The sequence below is a fragment of the Boleophthalmus pectinirostris genome, unplaced genomic scaffold (assembly GCF_026225935.1).
Source record: "Boleophthalmus pectinirostris isolate CB_2022bp ecotype Guang Dong unplaced genomic scaffold, ASM2622593v1 HiC_scaffold_14, whole genome shotgun sequence".
Taxonomy (NCBI): Eukaryota; Metazoa; Chordata; class Actinopteri; order Gobiiformes; family Gobiidae; genus Boleophthalmus; species Boleophthalmus pectinirostris.
Genome location: NW_026571047.1, coordinates 15,879,302 through 15,900,881, shown reverse-complemented (window position 1 = coordinate 15,900,881; position 21,580 = coordinate 15,879,302). Strand labels below are relative to the sequence as shown.

The 21,580-nt window shown below is 38.1% G+C and overlaps 1 protein-coding gene across 1 annotated transcript; it reads left to right on the top strand.

Annotated features, from left to right (window-relative positions):
* The first annotated feature begins 1,235 nt into the window (after window positions 1-1,235).
* Window positions 1,236-21,255, top strand: dnmbp (dynamin binding protein). Its single transcript, XM_055150554.1, has 15 exons — window positions 1,236-2,820; window positions 3,639-3,808; window positions 14,019-14,228; window positions 14,520-14,619; window positions 14,731-14,878; window positions 15,549-15,566; window positions 16,291-16,490; window positions 17,055-17,185; window positions 17,259-17,363; window positions 17,484-17,612; window positions 17,945-18,277; window positions 18,572-18,766; window positions 18,835-19,036; window positions 19,654-20,288; window positions 20,581-21,255. The coding sequence occupies exons 1-15, from the start codon at window positions 1,236-1,238 to the stop codon at window positions 20,764-20,766; spliced, it is 4,347 nt and encodes a 1,448-aa protein (XP_055006529.1). The 3' UTR covers window positions 20,767-21,255.
* The last annotated feature ends 325 nt before the right edge of the window (window positions 21,256-21,580 follow it).

Here is a 21,580-nt window from a genome sequence, read left to right as displayed (position 1 = left end):
TCATAAACAATATAGCCATTATCCAAATGTGTATATTTTTAAAATTTAATTCCTGATTTGATCTATCGATAATATGATATATTCCTTTCCACTAGCAGTAACAGTAAGGTAGTAGTTCTGGTAGTAGTTTGTTTTGGCAGGTTATAAGGTCAAGTTCAACTCGCTTTTTAGATTTTCAAACCACATTTGCCCTTCTGTAATATTTATTTGTTTTATTCTTTCACAATAAACTTTAGTGCAGATTTTCTTTCTTCTGAAAACTCTGCTTCTTTTTCACGTGGGGACTGCTTTAAACCTGTGCTTGTTGGTTCAGCCTCTCGGGGCGGGGGAGGGATATATTATACTCTCTCTTTATGAATAGAGCAGAGTTTTTTCTCACACTGAAAGATTGTGTCTCTTCTGAGAGTGGGACAGTCCTCAACAAAGACTCATTGTAAAGTGTGCAGCTACATTTCCAGTGCACTGCCCTAACCAGGCAGTGTTCTCCCAGTAATAATTCTCAGTTACATTTATCTAGTGCGAGTGTTGGACCTAGTTTTAGCCCTGATGATTTTGTTAAAATTAAAATTTAACAAATTTACTATTTACTTTACTTTACTTTACTTTACTTTACTTAAGTAACAATTTTTTAAAGTTTAATATTGTTTATCATGTCCAAAACTTTTTGCACAGTTGTTTATCATGCTGCAGTTTACAAGACTCAAAGCACATTTAATTATTGAACTAATCTGACCCTCACAATGCATTGACTTTTGTAAGAAATGTAGCAATAAAAGAAACAGAATTTGGTGGCAGTCTGTGGGCCCCAAAGCCAGATTATAAAGCTGGTCTTCCATCACATTAAATCTGCAGGCAGACTGTTTTGCTGCAAACAGAAGCTCTGGCCAATTAAAACACAGGGAGTGGCTAGCCAAGCTAATCCTCCACTCATGTGACTTCACTGAATCATTAACCTTATCAGGCCCCTCCCACTCTCACCCTGCCCCCCTTCTGCTGCTGTGATTGGCTGAGGCAGTGGTAGGGTGGGGGCCAGGGAGCTGTGCTTGGGGCAGGGAGGTGTAGGAGCCAGGCAGTCCCGCGGAGAGCCAGACAAGAAAACAAGTGGAGAGTTTCGGGACAATATGCCTGACAGGTGGAGCCTAAACCAAAGGCCTTTGTTATGGAATGTTGTGGAATTCTGGACTTTGGAAAGAGGAAATAACTGAACAGGAAAAGTGGCTACACAGGCGGTGGTGATGAAGAGCCCTGTGGCGTACGGGAATCCGGTCATGTTTGGTCAAGTGGAGTGGAATCATCACACTGCTGCCCCCCCCATGAGGAGGGGCAAGAGCGTGGAGGAGTTGGGAGACGCAGGCTGGGCTAAAGAACAAGAAAGATTAGCACATCTACAACATCTCCACCATCTTCATCAACTCCAGCAGCAGCAACAGGTGGGATATCCTGGTTATGGAATGGTGCATCCTCCTTCACCTGGGAATGTCATGGTTCCGAGTCCGGTTAGCCCTATTCAAGCTCCAGGATTTCCGATGCCAGTCCATGGTGGTATGGTGCATGTCCAGCAAATGGTGCCAGTTGGTTCGGTACCTCCTCCTCAAATGCATGTGCCACCTCAATGGCCAGTTCAGCAAGCTCAAGTTAGACCAGTTGAGAAGTCTAATATCTACTACCATCCCGGGTCAGAAAATGGACACCTTGATGTGAGGATATCGGAATGGAAAGGAAAGCATTGTTTTTACCAAGGTCCAGAGGATTCCCAAAATCAGGAATACAACTCCAGAGTACAAACAGAGCGTGACAATATTAACTTAAGTTATGAAGATGCCAAATACGAGGACGATAGGAGGAGGAGAGAAGATTGGGATCGAAATCGGGAGAAGGACCATCATAAAGACCGTTACGCACATAGGAGGCATTCAGAGGATCTCATTGACAGGGAATTCAGTCGGAGATATGATGATCGCTATAATGATCGATATGACGATCACTATGACGACCGTGATCGGGATTATTATGACAATCGCAATTACAAGGAACGTGATGATCGAAATTATAAAGAACATGATGATTACTATGAAAGGAGAGACAGGTACGCAAGAAGAGACAAATACTACGACCAAAAAGATGAGGACTATTATGAATCGAAAGAAAGGTACAAAGATCATTACAGGGAGCGAGACAGATACTATGATAAGAAAGATGACTACTATGATAAAAGAGAAGATGAACGTTATGACTCTAGGGACAGGTATAGTTATAATCAAAGAGGTGAGGAATTTTCTAGTAAAAGACGTGGATATTATGAGACTAGAAAAGATGACTATGACAGATATAGAGAGATGGACAGGCCCAATAGGTACAAAGATCTAAGTGATGAGAGGAGAGAAGACTACTACAGTAGCAGCAGGAGAAGGGACCCTTACAGAGAAATGGACCTCTATGAAAGAAGAGACCAGTACGACTATGATAGAGAAGATCGGCACTACGACCCCAAAACGAGAGACAGATACCGCAATTTACGCTCCCTTTCTGACGATTCTCGATATGATGAGTACCCCCAAAAGGACGGCAAGAAAACCCACTGTGAAGAATGGGTGGAACAGCAAAACAAGAAGCTGGCTTTGGGTGACTCTTTTGAGGATCCAGGGGTGTACCGGACTGGCGAGGACATAGAGAGGGGGTATGAGTCCAGCACAGGGAGTACCAAAAGGGGGCGAAAACCGGTCTATGTGGGGTCACTGGATAGAAACAGCTTCTACAGGAAGACTGCCCCGAGCTCTTTGCGAAACTCCCAGTTCGCCACCACCAGGAAACAAAAGAAAGGTAAACACAACTCAAGCAATGTCAAGTGAGATAAGAGTGTTCACGTGTTAAGAGCTAATACAATGTCAAAATAACTGGGAAGAGGCTTGGTGACCTATTGGTATTGTTCAGTACTAAAGTTGCATTTTACTTTCAAGTTTAGTATTGTCCTTAACACACATTTAAGGAAATATCTAAGATATTTTCTTGTACATAGATAAATAAAATCTGTTTAACTGTAACTTTTAAACTCATAAACCCCTGTTATGTGTCACAATGGTATTCTATACTTGTTCTATTAAAGTATAATTCATAAGTTTTAAGTTTTAAAGATACTACTGAATTTGATTGCAATCTAGATCAAAATGGCCAATATCAGTGTTCCCCATACATTTACCTAAGACTGTGGTGGCACAAATACTTTCTAGATTAATCATTTCCTTGAATATGTTTTGTGGAGTTTAAATGTCACTTATTGCCTGTATTTCATCTTTCTTTTTGAACAGTGTAGTTACTTTTTATGTGAATGATAATACAAAAAGCAACAAAGTTTGCTATATTACGTGTAGGTTATGACTATGTTGGGAATTTTACATTATAGGAGACCACCATAGCCTCTTTAACACTGAATGTTATTACCTCCCCTAGTCTCTTCAGTGATAATACTTTTAAAAACCTTTATTTAAGTTAAGCCTTTATTTAAGCTCTTTGTATGAGTCATGGGTCACAGATGTAAAACTTTTATAAACTTTTATACTACACATTCACTAACTTATATTAGATAGAATTTCAGATCTGAATATGTGTCTGAGAACAAGGTTGTGTTGGTATTCCCATAGACAGGAAGTGGTGGTTAGTGTCTCACCCTGACCTCTGGAGATCCTTGTCTAATCAATTTGACAAAAATGCTGATGAAGAAAGCACCCTCCCAGCTGTGAGTGAGTCAGTATCACCTATCTCCTCAGAGGAAGATGTCAAGTATGCGTATGTGAATGGACTTGAAAAACTGGTCTGACAAGGGTGTAGACGTTTTGTTGCCTGTCATTCACTCAAGCTGTCTGGTTTTCTGTTTTTGGGTCTCATATTTTGCATTGCTAATGCTAGAGCTGGAATCAGAACTTGTTTGAGGAGTTGTTCCATTGCCAAAGGTCGGCTGTTTATAACTTTTATGACTGAGAAACCAAGAGTTAGTGAAACAAATCATAGTCCAGTCACAGTGTAGTGTCTGACTCAAAAAAACACAGTCTTATCTCTCTTAACTGATGGCATGTGTCCTCAGGCTAAAGCCACATCACATCACTTTATCTAAATGTTTGTTTTATGAGGCCAGAATCATCAAGATCCTGAAGATTTGAACCCGTATTTGAAACACAAACAATATTTGAATTGACAATGTTGTTTCTGCCCTGAGGTGTAAACACATATCACCTACTGTTAAGTTTTGTAACTTTTCAGCCATGTTTTCACAAAACTTAGCAGACAAGTGACTTAACACTGAATACCTACTGTGTTGAGTTAGAGAAATAGTTCACTCAACTTCACTGGCAAAACTCATGATTACATCTCCCCTTGTTTTCCATTGATGCCCAGTTTGAACTTCATTTATCTTAACTGTAGCCTACGCTTAAAAGCATTGTATTTACATAGTTTGGATAAGTGTTGAGAGTTCTTAAAAGTCAAAGTTAAGTTACCGGTAGTATATTTATTACAGATGACGTACATAGTCAAACCTAAGCTACAGGGAGGGTGTAAATGGTGATACTGAAATAAGGCTTGGCAACAGGCAGAAGTCAAGATGAATTATATCAAAATTGTATGCTAAATTAATGTCTGTAACCCCTTGTTGTCAACACTGGCACTTGACATCAAAGTCTGTACTATCTATTGTTTCGATTTCTTTGTTCGTTCACTTTAATCAAACTTGACAATGAATAGTTATACAAGGCTTCATTTACCAGAACACATTTGGTTTCCTTTTGATTTCTGGAACAAAATTTCCTTGGGATCTGATTGATATTTGAGACCATTATAATATTAAATCTGTAATGTAATGTCTGTTGTCTAGTTAGCATTTACTTGTCTGTTACACTAGTCAAATGTAACTGCTAATCAACATAAGCACTGATTGAAAGTGCTGATCTATTTCTGAAAATAATTGGTAAATACATTTCCATTCTTTGTTTCTCATCACTCTCAAATACTTGGAAGTGTCCTCTATGTACACTTGATGCTAGATTGATGACACTTGTTGTGCTCTTGTCTCTGTTTGAGTAGTAGCAGGTGGCGCCCCTTCAGACCGCCCCTCCCCCAGTCACCTACCAGCCACCCTCGGACCACTATAGATCCAATTCAGGAGTCCATGTTTAATCTCTAGCGTCAGCATTGTGAGTAGATAGTGGGGGTCTGTCTGGTGCCTGCTTGTGACTAGTACCTCCTCCTCCTTCACTATTCGTCTGATAGTCCAAGTGTGTGTATGTGTGTGCTGTTTGGAAGCTTATAAGCTATTAAATGACGCCATGTTTGAAAGGCCACATGGACATTTACTCTCTTTACTCTAGCGCTGTCTTCTCGTCATCCTTTAATCTCGTTAAATTGTTTCAGCGCGGTCAGGACTTTGGATAGAGGTTGATTGTCAGGCTAAAAACATTACAGCATCATGGCAGAGTGGTTATAGGGGGGACATTGTAGTTCAGTTGACATTGAGGTTTTGTACAAATATCAAATTATCGTGCGTAGGTCTTGGGAGATAAGCCTACTATATTTTTATCTGGTTGATGATATCTCTTTAGTTTTGATTAAAGGTCCAGTAGCACAAAAAATTTATTCATGTGACCTTTAAGACATATTAGAATGCTGCCACCTTTTCAAACACATATCCAGAGTTGTGTTTCATTCACACATGTTTGGTAATGCTACGGTATTAGACTGTCTACATCTCCAAAGCTCAAAATGCTCTGCTACACCCTGTGATGTCATAAAATGGTCATTTTCAAGTCAAGTTAACAGCTGCCTTTTTACCTTTTTGTTCAGAAGAAATAGGCAATTGATCAGAGAGTGGCAGGAAATTATCCAGTTGATTCTAGTGAAGATGGATGGAGTTTAAAAAGACACTGGAGCACTTCCTGTTTTGCCACATGACAGGTGGAACATTCAATATGTGTGAATGAAACAAAACACAACTTTGAATATGTTTTTGAGAAGGTGATATTATAACATAGATCAGAAAATGGTGTAATATGGGCTCTCTAAGTATTGACGTACACCGCTATATTATATTATACTAAATAATGTTATGTATTAATGCCGCTCTATTTAATCTTAGTTAGGCAGTTTTTCTGTACAACCACTGCATGGTGTAGGCTATTTGGCAAAATACTGATATACTAATATACTCTAATCAGTTGACACTGGTTATTCTTGATCAATTTTCCATTGAAATTTAATTAGAAGAAATGCAGTCGTTTGCCTAATATTATTACTTTGCGATTGTTTTGGTGTAGGTCTATTGACACATTTCTATGGATGTACCCGTACGTTGTTTTCGCAGTAACTAGAGAGCACCAGTGTTAACATTGTGTGTGGTAGTGGGTCAATAATATGCCACCCCTATGAAAAATCTGCTACTCAACATTTTCTCAGATAGTGGTGTGGGAAAAAGGCAGTAGTAGGAGTAGTATACCGAGTGAATACTTACTGCTATACTTATTGTTCTGTCAAAAATAACAAATATCGAATATTTTTAAAGCCAGTGTAATTATGATTATCTCTTTAGATCTTTTTTTTTTTTTGCTTTATTTGTATTTCAATTCAAGTTTGAGGCAACAACACTGAAACTAACCTATGTTCATAATCATTAACTATGATTCGTGGCTCATAATTAACATTTAAATTGTAACCTGTGGTATCAGCCAATGCTTTGTGACAATAGCTGTGTCTGGCATTGCATTGCAGTGACACATTTCTTTGTATGAGCTGGTGTTTCTTATGAAAACATAAAAATATTCCCCCGCCTTCAGCCAAATGCTGTTATGAAATCCTCAAACAATAGGGGTCAAATTTTAGGGATAGCTGCTGTACAAATTTATACTCACCATGGTTATTATCAGTCTAGCATCTCTCACATATTTATTAAAGGTCCTACATTACGCAAAATTTACTCTTGTGAGCGTTAAGCCATGTTTAAATGTTCTCTGTTCACTGTTCTACCTTGTGATCTCATGAAGCAGTAGTTTCCAAGTTAACAGCTACCTTTTGTTCTGTCTAGATTGGTAATTCCAGGTCTGAAATTATCCAAATAATTCAGGTGGTTATGGAGTTTAAAAACACAGTGGAGTATTCCTATATTACCACATGACATCACAAGGTGGAACAGAGTGTTTTTTGTCTGAGAGTAGAACACAGCCTAAGCACACAAGGTTTATGTGTCAAACAAGTGTGAATGAAACACAGTGCAACTCCAGGTATGTTTGTGATGAGGAAACAACATTATAACATAGATATACAGTTTTGGTAGGTGCTAACTAAATATAACTTTACATTTTTAGTGCTTAACAGAAAACATCCACATCCACATAATGTATGACCATTCGCTGCTTAGTTATATTGTAAGAGATCAATGCAGAGGTTTTTCTAGTTTTCACTGAAAAGGTGTGTTTTGAACATTCTTAGTCCTGCTTACTGCTATAACCTTTACTAGCGCTATTATCTACTCTTTTTTTAGACTTTTGTACAAAGCAAAACTTTTATTTCAATATTGTATCACAGTATAAACGCAACAGTTATTATGAAAACCGTTATCCACCCTGCGGCAGCACCTGTCTTTTCATGTTTTGCAATTAACATCAGATTTAATATTGTCTGATCATGTCTTAACACCAGCCCATTTTCCCACACAATTTTCCCACGCAGGATAGCTCTGCAGCAAAGTCATGGCTCACAATGGCTGAATAGGAAATGTAAATGACTGGTGCTTGGATCCACGTCTATTTGAAAGTGTCTAAGCGTCTTACACTGTTGCATGTATGGGCATCAAATAGACATATTGTTCTCCCCATTTACTAGAAAACAGTGCTTCGTAAATGGACTGGCCCACCTCTTGTTAGCTTTTTTGGCACACACCGCTTCCATGCAAACTTGATGGTCTATTGAAGTAATGTGATATGATTCATTGCATTCATTTAGCTTAAAGGTGCATTGTGTAACTTTTCTGCATAGGGATGTTATTGTTTTGTCTGGATTGTTTCACAGTATGGTTAAACCTTTCTGTCTTCATGGAGATCAAAAAAGACCAAGTTGCAGGTCAAATCTGTGGAGAGGCAACCCTAGTCACAGTCAGAATGCCTGCTTCTCTAGGTATTTTTGAGCAATAAAAACAGCTGTAATTGAATAAATGTGAGGTAGATCTGTTTAATGTCATATTGTGGAACATTCCAGGCAAAGTAATATTATATTAGAAACAAGCAGGTGACATACCCACAACCAAAAAGTTACATAGTGCACATAGTGTTTTAGGAATTACCATGATTTATTTCACAGTTTTTAATCTTGAGGTGCAAATTCTTTTGTTGTTCTCTTTTGAATAGGAAATCCTACAATAATGTCTAGTTACAAATATATCTTGTGTTGCACTGCTGTGAGATTGTGCCAGTGGCTGGATTGTAACATCCTGACCTTTGACCACAGAGATAAACAATGAATAAGCCTCTGTGTAAATCCTATAATGGCCGTGCACATGCCAGCAGATGTTACCATGAACCTTGAGTCAACTTATATGTACAAACATCTGCTAAATACAACTTAAAAGTAAACGTTGAATGTGATCAAGTGTTTAAGAGTCTGAAAATGAAAGTATCTGAATGAAGATCTACGTACTTAACTCACTATATAAATTTAAGTAAAAAGGGTGAATGTTTTGTTGGTTTTATTTTGGACAGTTCTATCTCTCAGTGTTTTTCCATTTGATGTGTATCCAGAAAGAATACTCAGATCTAGGACATATTCTTCCACCTATGCAGAAAACAGGTTGTGCATTTTGATTGCATGTTGTGTCTTGTAGTTTTGGAGGTAGAAGTGTTGACATTCATGAGCTAAAAACGTCAAGCTGTTTCTTGTCCCAGGCAAGCTGCACTTGTGTGATTATTTGTATTACGCCGCTCCCTTTAAACTCCCAAATTTTGGCCTGATCCAAAGAGGGCCCCTCTACTCCTGTCGTCATGGGAACAGGGCACTCCGCTGTGAACTTTGGAGTGGAGCAAACACAGCCGCGTCTGCTCTAGGCCAAACTTTTGACTTTGTGTGTTTGTAGTTAACACAATGGACTTAAAGTGAATTAGTCATTGGGATCCACTTTCAAAGTTAAAAATCAAATCAAAATCTATTCAAAATCTGTATTAATATAGGGGTATATGCATTTTTTGTTACAACAGATAAAATAAGTATAAAACTACTTTTGTATGACCTGTGGAACTTTGTATTTTACATGTGAAAACCAGGGCTCCTTATTTTGAGACAAGGAACTAACCCATATTCTATTAAGTCATATATCTTTTATTGTATAGCCCTATTTTTCTGTGTGCAGTTGTACAAGTCTGTAGTGTGACAATTTTGAATTGAATAATTTTGCAATATTGTGGGGGATGCTTGACAAATAAAAAAAAAAGTTTGAACGTAACTTCAGGCATAATCATTGTGATAGGAACCAGCTTAGAGAGGGCGGAGCCTTGTCAGTCTCAGGTTGGACATGAAACATGAATCAGGAAATATCAAAAAGACTGAAAAAATAATCATATATTTGTAAGTATTTAATAGCCACAGGCTTTTATTCTATATACAAGTAGGAAGGAACTTGATTTTGCTTACTTAAATATGCACGTTGCACACTGAATATAATGATATGGACTTGCTAGTAATTCTTATTCGTGGACAGAATCTTAAACAATTTTTGTGTAATTTTTACTGTAAGCCCTGCAGAATCCTACTCCATGTTTTAACTACTACCCCAGTGGCCATCCTCCTCTGTCAGTGCAGCTCTGTGGAAGCAGCATTGTGTGTGTAATCATGGAGGGCTCATTCATTCTCATGGTAATTGGAGCAGAGGAATGGTGTTTCTGCAGCAGGACAGTCCAGGAAGGTTTTGGGACGTTGTACTGAGAATGGACTACCCCAGAAAGCCCATTTTAAAGTCCTATGTGAGTGTGTGCGAGGGGGGAGCGTGGAAATGTGGAGAAATTTGAGGAGTTTCAAGCAGCAGGTGGGTTACGCCTCATCAACAGGTTGAAGCAATGAGATTTTTGTGCAGAAAAGAATTAATCAGGATTTCAAATGTCGTCTTAGCATAAATTTAAGCTCTGGCTATAGAAATGTCGCGCCACTGTGACTTTGAGGGCAGTGCATTTGGTTTTAATGAGCTGTAGGTTTTGCTTCACTAATTTCTTTTATTCAAGTCTGTGTTTCTTGTCTTGTCTTTTATATTTGGTCATTTGAGCACTAAAGTTAAGGGAGGTGAAAGATGTCTACAGTAAGGACACTCCTTACTGTTGTATACCCGATGATTCACAATGATGCAAGATATGTTTGACAAAGATGAGTAGCTACACTAACTTTTACGAGCCTTGAGCAAGCATGATTGTTTCAAGGGAATTGCAGCAAATGAAACAACTATAATATATACAGCCAATGCAGTAATTTCAGTTTTCTAGAAAAGGATGGTAATATTTTAGTAGTTGTAGTATTTTTTTCCTGTCTTTACAATGATGGGCTAGTCTCTGTAGGAAACATATTTCTTTATTGTTGCATTTGGCTCCTGCAGTGTTGTTATGTGGGTCAGAGTTGAATGGATCTCATGGTTCTGTTTTATCTATGTAAACACTCCCAACCCCATGTGGAGCTATAATCTGGATCACGTTTAAATTCTGTTTTATACAATAATTAAGAAAATGATTTGACATAACTAATAGTGCAAGTTCAAAATCTGTCATTAATGCTTAAGAAAGGTCAAATATTTGTATTGGCATTCTTATCACGGTCTACAGAAACCCATGATTTTTCAGAATTTCTTGACATTTTTGTAATGTTTTGTCATCCTGTATTAAAATATTAACATTAAGGTGCACTTAGTTACATTAAGGTGTAACTTTTCTGGTAGAGGGCGCACCAGTTGCTTATTTCCATGGTGATGTTATTGCTTTGCCTGCAGTGTTCCAAAATATGACGTTAAACTTATCAGTCTGCATTGAAACAAGCAGGAGACGAGCCACCAACTATGTTTGGCCAATAAAAACACCCTTAACGGAATAAATGCATCTTATGTAAGTTTAAGAACATTTTCCGGAATGTTACAGGCAAAGCAATAGCATCTCTATTGTGGTGGACCCCCAACCTGAAATGTTATGTAGTGCAATTTTTTATTTTGGTAAATGGCCACATTTTTTATTGCGCTTTTCCACCTTCAAGGCACTCAAAGCACTTTCCAACAAGGAACCAGTGTACGCTGAGGGGTGAGGTGGGTTAAGTGTCTTGCCCAAGGACACAACGGCAGCATTCATCTGTGGGAGCTGGAATTATGCCAGCCAACCTGTGGGTCAGTGGATCTGACCACTCAACCAATGATGTTTATGTTGAGAGTGGGGTTCGAACTACCAACCTTCAGATCAGTCGACGAACACTCACACCAACTGAGCTACTGCAGCCCGTTTTGAACTTCTAACTTCTTAGATTTTGTTGTATCCCTGTTCTATCTTATCTGAGATTATCATGTTATCTATACAAATTCAACAAGATTTCACATTACTGATGGCTTGTGCTTCAAAGCATGTGTGTAAAATAGGTCACGTTGTGGTCATATGGGCATTTTTGCAGGTTTGCTGTGGATTTGACCGAGCATTGGGGCGTGTTAAGTGGAGCATATGATGTGGTTTTGTCTCTGGAGGATCAAACGTGGGAATGAGTCAATTTACTCCAATTAAGCTTTGAATCCTTTGTTTTGTGGGCCCTCATTTTGTTGTGTGACTTTTGGAAATCCCATTAGTGAAGTACTTATTCATCATGGAGGGTAAGGGAGAAGGGAGAGGTGGCTGGTGCGTGATGGAAGTTGGCCAAAGAAATAGTGACCGGAGACTCTATGCAAGCCACGAGAAAAGCTCCTTTGAGTTTGAGGTTTAGCCTGGTCACGTGAAGCCGAGCAGGAAGAGCGGGATGGAGGGATGAGGTCACAGAGGGGGAGAGAGAAAGAGGGAGGGAGACGAAGGGCAGGTGTTCAGAGGATCAGACACAACACAAAACTCCAAGTTGTTTTTAAAGAAGGGCGGGGCATTGTATTGAATTTTAATGAAGATTGCAATTCAGTCATTTATAATAATCAATAATCAGCTTGGACATCATAGAAAGGTCCACAGCCACATGTTATGCCACTAAAAGCTTGTGGTTTGAAGCAGATTTCAAACTTTGGAAAATTACTGTTTTTCTATGATAAATGTCAATTATTAAAACTCTGTATTGCCTATGTTCAGGACATTTAATTTAATATTAAAGTTGTTTGTTTGTTTTTAAAAAGACAAATTCAAATCAAAAATTGCAATTGATCATTATGATGAAAAATATTGTAATTATTATTTTTGTTTTATCATCCAGCCATAACTTATGTTTTAAACCCAATCTGAGTGTGCATCAATGAAGACAGTGGCACGGTGGGTTAAGTATTCTCCCACCAAGCCAATAATTGCCACTTCAACCCCGGCACATTTATAACACTGATAAGTGGCTGAATAAGACACACATTTAGCATTTAGAATTTAAATTGTATCTAGAGTTAATTAAAATATGACAAGGCTATGTAAATGGTTCTGCAACTAGAACACGCAAGACCCACATCAGGCCCGAAGTTAATGGCACTGATCCTTTGAGACCTTTGAGGGGAATGTTTAGACTTAGTTTAGACTAGTGTGTTATTTAGAATTAAATATTATAATTTAAATATCCAAAATGCCTGTAATAAGATGTAACATAAGGGCTGACACAGAGTTAACTTCATTAGGCTCTGGGCATCTGTTCAGAGAGTGAGGTGACATCATCCTTATCTGTCAACACAGGCAGTTACATGTCAAGGCTCTCCCTCCTTACACAGTGTTTGTTCCATACAACTATAGAGAAATATATATGTTAAATACTGTGGTGAATCCTACATGCAGATATAGTCACTTGTCTCCATTTATGTATGCACAGTTGGTTCTTTATTATACCTTGGTAAATAAAGTGCACCCTAATCATAGCTAGACCCCAAACAATCTGCCTATAAACATGTAGCCTTGTTATCTCCGCTCTCCGCCTCCTCCTTAGTGTCCACTGGTCCCTGGATACGTCTGTAGACCATTGTACCACACACAAAGCCCCAAGTCCACCCCACTCCTGCTTCCATTCATAAAAGCCATTGATGCGTAAAACCGGGCTCTCCCTCCAAGCCCAGGGACCCCGAGAGCTCAGCCCTCGCTAGTGATAGCAGAGACATTGATCAAAAGCATGTCGGACACATTGGGTAGTGAAGGGGTGGTCCCAGGACACGATGAAAGGGGGGCATTGGCTGGGAAAGGACATAATGCTCTTTTTATTGTTACATTGACATCTACTTTACATGCCTGATCCCATCCATTTTAAATACCTATAATTTACATATTTACTCAAACAGTATGCCAAATTTACATAAATTAATTAGTTATTATTTTAAGTTATATTTTCATACTTTATCTTGTCAATCCTTATGTTAGTTATCTAATAATAGCAGTAATGGCAATATCTAGATTAGTTGCCAGTTGTTAAAGGTGCACTGGTGGAGGGTCTGCCACCTGCTTTTCTCCATGGAGATGTTACTGTTTTGCCTTGATTATTCCACAGTATGTAAATAAACTGGATTATCTCAATGAAGACAGGTTAAAGGTCAGATCTATGGAGAAGCAAGGTAAAATTCATGTTTTTAAGGTATTATTACTGCTATAAAACACCTACAATTGAACAAATGTAAGGGAGATATATTTAATGTCCTACTTTGGAACATTCAAGGGAAAGAAATAACACCTCCATGGATGCAAACATGTAGCGGACCCTCCACCTTATAAGTTACAAGTGCATCTTTAAGTCTGCGTAAATAGGTCTATTATAGTAGCAGTTGAAGTTGTGTTTTTTTTTTCTCTCTAAAACTAAAAACTGTATTTCTCTTTCATTGTTTTCAGACACTTCTGTCATCACAACCTAAACCACTAGACTCCCCTCTGGTCTCTGATGAAGCCCCAGCTCCGAACACAGAGGCTGAGGATCCAGATGTCAGGATGCTGGAGAAGAGGTCAAAAGTCATCGAGGAGCTGCTTCAAACTGAGAAAGACTACATCAAGGACCTGCAGATGTGTGTGGAGGAGATCATAGAGCCACTACAACAGAAACAGGTGAACAGGCAAATCAGTGAAGATATTTTCTGTTACAAAAGTTTAACACTTACTAAAGTATCTGTGTAATCCTTCAGTTGTCCTCGTCAGTTTCCATAGCAAAAGAAAATTAAATTCTGTTAACTAGACAGAAGTTTTAGAATGAAGACGCCCACTTGAATGAGTGTTAAAACATCATTTTCTTTTGCTCTTATTAATTTGTTAAGCTAAAAGATTGTAGAGAAACTTGGTTCATACAGATAGGACAAACAGTTGTGAAACGTGTTTTTTTTTTTTTTTTTGTCTCCAAAGGTGAAGAATGTGGACTTTGAGGGTCTCTTTGGGAACATCACTTCTGTAATAGACCTATCCCAGCGATTGTTTGATGAGCTGCAAGAGTCAGACTCGATAGGTAAGCATTAACAAGAATAAAAATATAAAAATATGAATTGGAAGCATTTCTCCTGAACTACATTATATTTTCTAGCAGTGTAACATTTTCTAATGTCTCCTTTCTTTGCAGGGAAGGTTTTTCTCACCTTCAAAGTGGAGTTGGAGGAGGTCTACAAAATCTATTGCCAAAACCATGACGATTCCATATCTTTACTGGAGACTTATGAAAAGAATGAGGCAGTCCAGAAGCATGTTCTGGAGTGTCTGGAGAGGCTGAGGTGAGTCTAAACTGTACTTAGACCAAATGTTCTGTATTGTATTCTGTTGAATATTTAAATGTGTACAGTATATAAAAGAAACTAAATCACAATTCATGCAGACTTGATTTCTACTCATCCCTTTTCCATGTTATCAAATTTATCATGCGCCTCCAATGAGACTTTGAACTTTTTAATGCATTGTAGGGTATGAGTGCTTAGTAAATCTTTAAACAATAGAAACCCATAGGCGGTTGTTGTGTGTGTGGTTCTCTCAGTGGACAAATGTAATGTGAAGGAGTTGAAGAATGTGCCCTGCCTTGTTACACCTGTCCAAGTTTCACCAGCATGACTCAGGCAGCAAACATATATTAAGATAAATATATGTCTAACGTTTAACTACAATCCTTTTTGTTGTGGCTATTCCCCAAATTGTCACTTACAAATCTTTTTTGGATTTATTTGCTGCTCTTACACTGTTTGTAAGGATAGTCTTGTTTTACTAGTTAGACCTGGCCTTTGCCCAGTTTTAAAAGATACAGTCATAAATTGTAGACAGGGTGTTACCTAGTCAACACCTTTGTTTCAGTTTCTGAGTAAAATCTCGTGTATTGCAATTTTAAACCAATTAGTGTCTCGCTGCAAATGTTTAAACTTGTTTGTCCTCTTTTTATTCTCATCCAATGTGCAGGGGCATTTATCGAGGCTGGTAAGTGACTAAATAGTGGTTTACAGCATGAAAATCATTTTGAACGCATGCCTACTGCTCACTAACCCCAGCAAAATATATGCATGTTTTATTGTGTGATTGTTATTCTATCTGTGTTTTAATTGTGATCTGCTTGGACCATGGGTTCAAATCATGCTTTGTTTTGCTTGAGCATAAGGCTTGCATTTGTGCTAAAAACTCATTCATCCTTTACCTTCCCTCTCCTTGTGAGGTCATGTTGATCCTTGTCTTTTGGGTATGCAATGCCATCTTCTGGGCTAAAACAGCAACTGCAATTTCATGGACAGTGATTTTGAAAACTAGTATTTATTGTATACAGCGAGTTACGATACAGTACAGTGTTATATAATGGCATTCGTTATTTCATTTTAGAATATTTATTTGACCGGATTTAACAAACTGGCTCACATTTGGGGGCTATGACATCATTCTGACAACATATTAAGGAGGAATATCATCTAAATTGTTTAACTGAATACAAATAATTTGACTTATCTTAAAATGGAAAGCTGATTTGCCCACTAGAATGCATTAAACCATATTGGGGTTTTTCCCCCTCAAGTGTTAATCCTCATCATTATTACCTCTCATTATTTTGACCTACTTTGTGGAAATCAGAATTGAGCTGTTGTAGCTGTGGCTTCTAATAGTCTTCACCACACTTTTCATCCATATTTTAAACACATCTTTGCTTGTTTTTCAGGGGTAAGACCAACTACATAAACCTGGGCTCTTTCTTGATAAAGCCGGTGCAGAGGGTGATGCGTTACCCTCTGCTGCTGATGGAGCTGCTGGGAGCCACTCCAGAGAGCCATCACGACCGCACAGAGCTCACACAGGCTCTACAGGCTATCAAGGAAATCAACGTCAATATCAACGAATACAAGCGGAGGAAAGATCTTGGTGAGAAGGATTTTTAAATGATAAAACAAAACAGTAACAGTTTTATTGTAAATGTGCGACAACCTGTAATTACATTATAGTAGCTCGGTAATTTTATTAGATGGATGGGTTACATTGTACCAAAATAGATTGGTAGAAGCGCTTTTTGTTGCCTTTTTGTATGAGAAGTACTCTATAAATAAAGTTTGATTGATTGATGGATAAGAACACTTGTAAGCATGGTGTGAACTAAATGAATAACATTATGATTAGTTAAGTGCTTTTATACTGCCTCTTGGCCAGGTCGTCATTGTAAATGAGGTGTACTCAACTGACTTACCTGGTAAAATATTGAATAAATAAAAACTAAAAAGTGAGCATGTTTTGTGCCATGACACTTGTTACCTTGACAATTAACATTTTGTCCAAGTTTTTGTGTTTACAAACTAGTAAAAGTGAATGCAATATTGTGTGTACGTATGTACATCAGTTTTGTGGTCTTTTACTGATCATTTTTATTTAAAATGTTATGTGTGATCAGGTATACCCTGGCATTGTTATAAAATTGCTCCATGTTTTCCACAGTGGTGAAGTACAGAAAAACAGATGAAAACACATTTATTGACAAGATCTCAAAGCTGAGCATGCACTCCATCATCAAGAAGTCCAACCGCGTCAGCAGCCACCTCAAGCATCTTACGGGAATCTCAACACAGGTAACACAATTATTAACTTCTTTAAACCATTTCTGAAAAGGAGAAAGTAATTATGCATTTGTATTTTTTTTAGATCAAAGATGAAGCATTTGATGATGCTGAAAAGAGATTCCGGCTGCAAGAAAGATTGATCAAATCATTCATCAGAGACATTTCTTTGTACCTTCAGCACATACGGGTAAATAGACATAAAACATTTTTAATACAGTATCTAAAATGTATTAAAAAACTGTCTTATTACTTGAACTATTGAAAATGGTTAGTTAATTCTGTTTTTCCTTTTCTAATTCCTTTTTAGGAGTCAGCCTCTGTGAAGGTCTTGGCAGCCATGAGCTTTAGTGACATCTACTCCGACCGCAGTGTGCTGGCCCCTGAGAACTTCCAGAGGGCTCACCGCTCCATCAGTGATAAACAGTTCACGGAGTTTGTGAGTATCAATCATTACTATTGCCCAATCCATGTAATATTCAAAATGTTAAGTTTAGATTTTCTATTATGGTGTAATATTGACAGTCAGAGATGGCACTCGGTAATCAGTAACTTTTTAAAGAAATTGTTCTTTTCTGAGTTGAGTCTTCATACTTTTACTTTTTACGCCTACTTCTTTTTGTTACAAGGAACAAAAACTTTATATTGACAATATTAAATGTTATAGGACGTATTATAAATCCTATATTTTGGCTACTCTACCCACCTCAGATGATTATGTAGGCCTATACGATATCTTCTGAAGTCTGAATTATCTTTTACTCTGAGCAGAAAGAACGTACCGAAGCACTGGTCATCAGCCCTCTGAATCAACTCCTGCTTATGTTTGCTGGACCCCACAAACTCATCCAGAAGAGATTCGATAAACTCTTGGATTACGACAACTGCAAAGAGCGTGCCGATCGGCTCAAAGACCGCCGCGTGCAGGACGAACTGCAAGTGGCACGAAACACCTACGAAGCACTGAACGCACAACTGCTGGACGAGCTGCCCAAGTTTAACACCGCCGCCGATGATCTGTTCATCGGCTGTGTCCGGGCATTCGCTCAAGCACAAAAAGACTTTATGAAGACAACACTGGGAGAGTTACAGCCCCTCCTACAGGTGGGGAGAGTGAATTACAGCACTGCATTTTATACTAAGGGTTGAGAATCATAAGAGTGTACAAGTAATATTGCCCCTATTTTTAGAAGAAGCAATAAAATGCCTGTTCATTTTTTTAAGGGAAAAATATCCACATACACAATTTCCACAAAGTTTTTTCCTTGCTTTAAAAAGCAATCCAAATTATGTGCAGTGTATTTCCCCCAAAATCACCTTAAGATTCTCATTCCTCATGTCCTTTATAGTAGTACTAAGAACTATTAACTGATTTCAGTTATGCTCTTTACATTTTAGTTTTCTAGTAAACTTGGTAAAGGAAACCTGATCGCCAAATTCCAAGATGAACACAGCCTTGTTCTCCAGCTACTGCAAAGCTTTAGTTTCTGCCCTGAAAACCTTCCTCCTGCTGCTGCCACCACCACCACCACCAAAAAACCCTTTGAGAAGAAAACACTTGAAAAACAGACCTCGAAAAAACAACTACATACTGTGAGTTTCTATATCACAATCCCAACCATACTGTAGAAAGAAGTAATAACTAAATGTTTCTTTTATAGCAGCCTCCCAAAGTCCTGCAGACAGATAAGCACCGCACAGAGCTGCTTGTGCGCTATGGTCCAGACAAACTGTTCCAGGCCGACAGGAACTTTAACGCTGCTCAGGATCTGGATGTCTCTATTCAGGAAGGAGATCTCGTGGGGGTCATCAAGCAGCAAGATCCAATGGGAAGCAACAATCGCTGGCTCATTGATAATGGAGGTAGGTCCCTTTTGTGAATGTCATTATAATGTCCAGTATGTCTGTTCAAGTTTATTACATGCCTTACTGCAAATGGTAGCTTAAATCTCACCCTTTCACAGACAGTCAGACAAGTTGCTTTACAATTTTGTACATTATTCATTCATACATTATTCAATCATATGTTATTCTGAAAATATGGTTGCAGATGAGATAATCGATATATTGCACATGATACTTTATGATATATTGCTAGTTTTAAGAACCAAAAGCATTTCAGTTAATATGAAATATGTCTATTTTAATCATCAAAACTGTGAATTTGTCATGTGTACTGCATAAACAAGTTTTCTTCCACTAAATAAACAACAAAATTATAGTTTGGTCGCCAAAAAAAAAACTTAAATCGATACTGAAGCTCATGATAAGAATACTGTACCATCAAATTTACCATCACCATTACCATTTCCATCTTTTTGCACACATTTACTTACAACTCCTGGATAAGTTAGCTTATACCTAAAATGATAATTACTTGTGAATTTAATATTCTTAATGGTCATTACATATTGTCCAAATAAAGTCATACACTTTAACTGTAAATGGTACAAAGAATAATGTATTTATTTTTATTCCAGTGACCAGGGGCTTTGTGTACAGTTCCTTCCTCAAACCCTACAACGCACGCAGGAGCCAATCAGATGTCTCCATTGAGAGCCAGTCATCCAATGAATCTGGATACGGAGGCTCCTCCCCGGTTTTCTCACGTCAAAACAGCAACAGCACCTTAACATTCAATCAGGACACTGCCACCGTCAGCTTTTCTACATCACAACCTCCAAATCAGCCTTCACCACACCCCTCTCTAGATTCAGAATCATCTAGAAGGAGCCACACTAGAGATGCACAAGATTTAGTTTGTCAAAGCAACTCTACGAACCCATCTCCCAGGAATTCAAGTCAGAAGGAGTACTCAAGTCATCGCGATGCAGAGCTTCCCTATTGGCATTCAGGCAATCATAGACACTCTTATGATGGAAATCGTGCAAGTCCAAGTAAACATAAGGAAGTGTCTGACCAATCAGAGACAGACTCTAGTTCATCGTCCAATAGGAATGGACAGTCGCGATATGGACCCAGTGATAAAGGGTATAATTCTCACCAGTGGAGAAATGTAAACAGCAGTGAAAAGAGGAAGCCTGCTGCCTACTCTAGAGATGACTATATCGAGCCTGAGCCTGAATCAGAAGCTGACGATTTGGATGGTCACCAGGTAACAACAAAACAGAAATGTTGTAGCCAATTCCTTTATATAGTTGTACTGTAATATAATCTACTGGTAGCTCTCAAATGAAAGAACATTGCTTTTTTTTTTTATGACTCTACATTAACCAGATCTAGCTAACAAACTTGATATTTTAACAATTTAACACTTTTTGATCTCTGCAAGTGCTGTGTGTTTATATATTTTATTTAATATTAAAAAAAATTTATTCACATGAAACATACTTAAAAATGCTTAAAAACACAAATTAATACCAGCCCTCTTTTCTGTCTTTTCTCAGATATATTATGCACTCTACTCTTTTAATGCCCGCTGTGCCAATGAACTGAGCATTTCAGCCAATCAGAGACTGCGGATTCTCGAGTTCCAGGACATGAACGGCAACAGCGAATGGTGGCTCGGTGAAGCAGACGGCAAACGGGGCTATGTGCCTTCAAACTACATCCGCAAATCAGAATATACATGATTCTTAGTCCTCCATGACTTCATAAAACGAGCAAGGCACAAAAAAGACACTTGTCATGAAGTTTGGACCTTAAGTGCTGCTGAAATTATATACTCATATTTATAGAGTTTTTAAATATAATTTTTTTATATAACTGACACATCTTACTCCAACCAGTTGAAAAACTTGTGAATCTCACCAGATGGTTGTCATAATCTCTGGATCTTGATAGTATTGGCACATGGGACATTGCAATGAAATGTGAATGTTTATGGTTGATCTGACTTGTATGCAGAATGAATAATGTACTAAAGGAGTTTTCTGCATGTGGTGTAGATCATTACATTTATAAAGATGTGGCGCATTTATAATGTGTCTCTGTTCAGATTTGAAGGCACTTAAATTATGTTTCATTGGATGAAAGTTTGATGGTCAGGCCATAGACAATATTTGGAGTGCTTTGAAATGTGTATGAATCATCTGAATAAAAGCCAAGTATTGTACACAGCACTGTTTGTGTCATTGCATTTGGGTTTAAATACTAAATATGTCAAGAATGGTTTCCAGAAATGTTGAATCTCTGAACCCGTTGAATCCTCCAGTACCTCTTCCTCTGGGCCCCACTGTCTGAGACATTCTCTGAGCACATCATCTGTCAGGGCCTTGTCCTTGATGTACTCATGGAGCTTGGATGTTAATCGTAATCTGTGAAGTCTGATTGGACAGTATAAAGCTACTTGGTATATATGAATCTTTAGAAAAATTGTGTTAATAGTTTTTTGGTATACCCCAGGGGTCTCATATATTTTAAGTTTTATAGGCATCAACTGGTTTG